We start from the raw sequence: 3,881 nt of genomic DNA on the forward strand, positions 1-3,881 counted from the left end.
TAGTTCTTCATCTCTCAATATAATTGGGATTCTTTCCCTCATTGCTTATTAGTCCAGGTACCATCTTCAAGTATAAGTCAAGTAAATTCATTGTAGAGATTTTCTTATACCATGAACAAGTTGTCTTTTTCATTAATAACAACAATCACAGCAGTAATCAAGATCAGATTAAGATTTAAAAATTAATAATAATCCTGTCTTCTTTTTTCCAGGCCACAAAAACCCGAAACCAACAACCCCAGCCCGGCCCACGGCCCACATAAGGTGGTTGGTAAATACAAGACAATTGTAGTAGTACTGTAGTAGTAGCAGTCCATACTAATTAATTTTCTTTTCCACTAATAATATTGGATATTATAATCATGTGGATATATTACTCTTCTCACCCACTCCCACTTTTCCTAGCCGTCCGATTAATACCCCATATTTCATCCACGGTTAAGATTCATTACGTAACCAAAACCCAACTACCTTAATTAGTCAGATTAAGGCCACAAGGACAGCACGTGCCACGGGTCTATAAATAAGACTCCAAAGTCTTAAGGTTAAGACTCGCAAGCAGTTGGCGAACTAAAAATACAAAGAGGTTTTTCTCTGAAGGGGTAAAAGTTTGCTCCTTTCAACGTTTGTGAGAACCTCTTTTCTCTGTTCCGTTCGCTGTTGGGTTTCTTCTTCTCCACTTTTTATTGAGGTATTTTTTCAATTTAGTGGTATTTTTCAGTTTCGATAGTTGAATAACTAAGTCTTTCTGTGTTTTTCATGGGTCTTTGTTGTTTTCTTGCTGGGTTTTGTGACAGATCTAGGTGTTTTGTGTTTAATTTCTGTGGGTTTGGCTCATAATATGGTAGTTTCTTATCTTGGCCATGTGGGGTTTTGAATAAATGAAAGTTTATGTTTGTCTGGTCTGTTTAGGGTTGGTTATGCTTGAACATGGGTGTTAGGAACAGGGAAGGGAAGGAAATGTTTTTTTAATTCTGGAAATGAATTAGAGTTCCTGTTTGAATTTGAGATTAATTTTTCTTTTGAAATGCTTTTGCTCTAAAAAAATCCTTTCTTTAAACTGAAGTGTTGATCGTCTCAACTCTGAACTCATGTTTGGTGTTGTATACCCTTTTTCTCTGTTTATGGTTATCTTCTTTCTTCTTTGTGGTATGATTCGATTATCTTTTTGTTAATAAAATTAACTAGAAATTGGAAGTAGTTGATTGATCTGATAAAAATTGTCTTGCAAGAGTACCAGCTACATGTGTGCGAATATGTTATTTTCCAACTTTAGAGTGGAAGAATATAGCTCAACTCTCTAATGCTTTTGAAAAGTTGTTGTCATTATCGAAATAAATGGTCCAGCTTGATATTTTCACAGACAAAAGGAGGATTCTTTGGACATTTGCTTTACTTTTGTCAGGATTGGGCGAATCACCTTAGTTGATACTATATGATAGGAATAACTCTTTATTGGAAAATATTTTGCATAGAATCTCCTTGGTGTGCATTATCTGTTAGTGATTCGTGTTCTTAGGAATATGGATTTTTAGCAAGTTGGAGAATATTTGCACTAATACTTATCTTGTAGCATCAGTTTCTCAGCATTTACTGTTTTGTCATGTGAGGAAGTTGCACGTATACTCTTTATTAAGTATGCTTCAGCTTTCATTTCTTTTTGTTTTAGCAATTGTAGCTTCTATTTTTTCTCTTTATTGTGGCTTCTTTTATTTACTTGAACTTATGTAGAGTAATTGATTGTCTTCTTACAGAATGGAAACTTTCCTATTTACCTCTGAGTCTGTGAACGAGGGTCACCCAGACAAGCTCTGTGATCAGATCTCTGATGCAGTTCTTGATGCCTGCCTCGAGCAAGATCCTGAGAGCAAGGTTGCCTGTGAAACTTGCAGCAAGACCAACTTGGTCATGGTCTTTGGTGAGATCACAACCAAGGCTAATGTAGACTATGAGAAGATTGTGCGTGATACATGCCGTAAAATTGGATTTGTTTCCGATGATGTTGGTCTTGATGCCGACAACTGCAAGGTCCTTGTATACATTGAGCAGCAAAGTCCTGATATCGCTCAAGGTGTCCACGGCCATCTGACGAAACGCCCTGAGGAGATTGGTGCTGGTGACCAGGGACACATGTTCGGGTATGCCACAGATGAGACCCCTGAATTGATGCCTCTCAGCCATGTGCTCGCAACTAAACTTGGTGCCCGCCTCACTGAAGTCCGCAAGAATGGTACCTGCCCCTGGTTGAGGCCTGATGGCAAGACCCAAGTTACTGTTGAGTACTACAATGACAATGGTGCCATGGTTCCAGTTAGGGTCCACACTGTTCTCATCTCCACTCAACACGATGAGACCGTTACTAATGATGAGATTGCCCGTGACCTTAAGGAGCATGTTATCAAGCCAGTCATCCCAGAGAAATACCTTGACGAGAAGACAATCTTCCACCTTAACCCATCTGGCCGATTCGTTATTGGTGGACCTCATGGTGATGCTGGTCTCACTGGTCGTAAAATCATCATTGACACCTATGGTGGTTGGGGTGCCCATGGTGGTGGTGCTTTCTCCGGTAAAGACCCAACCAAGGTTGACAGGAGTGGTGCATACATCGTAAGGCAGGCTGCCAAGAGTATTGTGGCTAGTGGGCTTGCTCGCAGATGCATCGTGCAGGTTTCTTATGCCATCGGTGTGCCTGAGCCATTGTCCGTATTTGTTGACACCTATGGTACTGGAAAGATCCCCGACAAGGAAATTTTGAAGTTAGTCAAGGAGAACTTCGACTTCAGGCCTGGTATGATTTCCATTAACTTGGATTTAAAGAGAGGTGGTAATGGAAGATTCTTGAAAACTGCTGCCTATGGTCACTTTGGACGTGATGACTCCGATTTCACATGGGAAGTTGTCAAGCCCCTCAAGTGGGAAAAGCCCCAAGACTAAGTTTCTGCAGGGCAGTGTTGCCTATGTTTTTGTTCTTTGATGTTTGCTTGTGGCTCTAGAATCCCCCGTGTTTGCTCGTCTTTCTACTTCTTTTTTTACCCTTTTGTTTATTTTTTTTGGTCGTCCTGTTTCTTATGTATTGGATATCTTGAGCCTTTGAAGATAAAAAATGTACTATTATACATAAAAATTCGTGCATGTATTCCCTGGTGTTCAGAAAATATATTGAAAAAAGATGCCAAATGATCAGTGCAAATGATGTAGTTGTGCAATATTAGGGATGCAGCTGTACTGTTTACTTATATGTTCGTTCGTTTGCTGACAATGAAATTACTATTAAGTTCCCTTAAGTTTGTCCCATCTTGAATGAAAATTCCTTTAAAAAGTCGACGTTTAAAGGGTAAATTTCTTTCTAATCGCTTGATTTACAGAGGGTACTTGAACAAGGTTGGATTAGTATCCATCTGTTTCTTTTGCATGTTATGTTATTTTAGTATTACTGTTCAAAATATGTCAACTTTCCATGTGTATAGCTACTTTTATAATCGCTAGGCAAAGTTATCTACCAGTCAAACAAATCTTCACCAATTGAAGCACATTTTAACTCTACGCACGCTTACAAAATTGGGCTTTGACCCAAGTCATTTTGAAAGATTTATGGTCAGAAAGATTAGATGTGAGGCTCAGTCAAACAAACATTTTTCAAGATTTTAATTAGATTTTACTACTACGATATTTGGTCCAAGTTATTAGATTTTGGATTTTGTTTCATTTGAACGTTACCTACTATTAAATTGCGATGAATTTGATGGTGATTGCAATCTCTTTTAAGGTCCTTCTTGATGTTATTAGTTTTCAAACTTCATCTCCACTTGAAATACAACCAAAAGACAAAAACAAAATGTTGCAACTAAACCTAAGCAAGAACTATATGACCACAAAGT

At 38.4% G+C, this 3,881-nt stretch overlaps 1 protein-coding gene across 1 annotated transcript; it reads left to right on the plus strand.

The window, feature by feature from the left end:
* Positions 542 to 3,247, plus strand: LOC109233364 (S-adenosylmethionine synthase 1). Its single transcript, XM_019399216.1, has 2 exons — positions 542 to 691; positions 1,755 to 3,247. Exon 2 carries the CDS (start codon positions 1,756 to 1,758, stop codon positions 2,935 to 2,937), a length of 1,182 nt encoding a protein of 393 aa, XP_019254761.1. The 5' UTR covers positions 542 to 691; position 1,755; the 3' UTR covers positions 2,938 to 3,247.

This window comes from Nicotiana attenuata, chromosome 10 (assembly GCF_001879085.1).
Source record: "Nicotiana attenuata strain UT chromosome 10, NIATTr2, whole genome shotgun sequence".
Classification (NCBI taxonomy): Eukaryota; Viridiplantae; Streptophyta; class Magnoliopsida; order Solanales; family Solanaceae; genus Nicotiana; species Nicotiana attenuata.

Coding starts and splice junctions, on each gene's coding strand:
- LOC109233364 (XM_019399216.1), top strand. CDS start 1,756: ATGGAAACTTTCCTATTTACCTCTGAGTCTGTGAACGAGGGTCACCCA.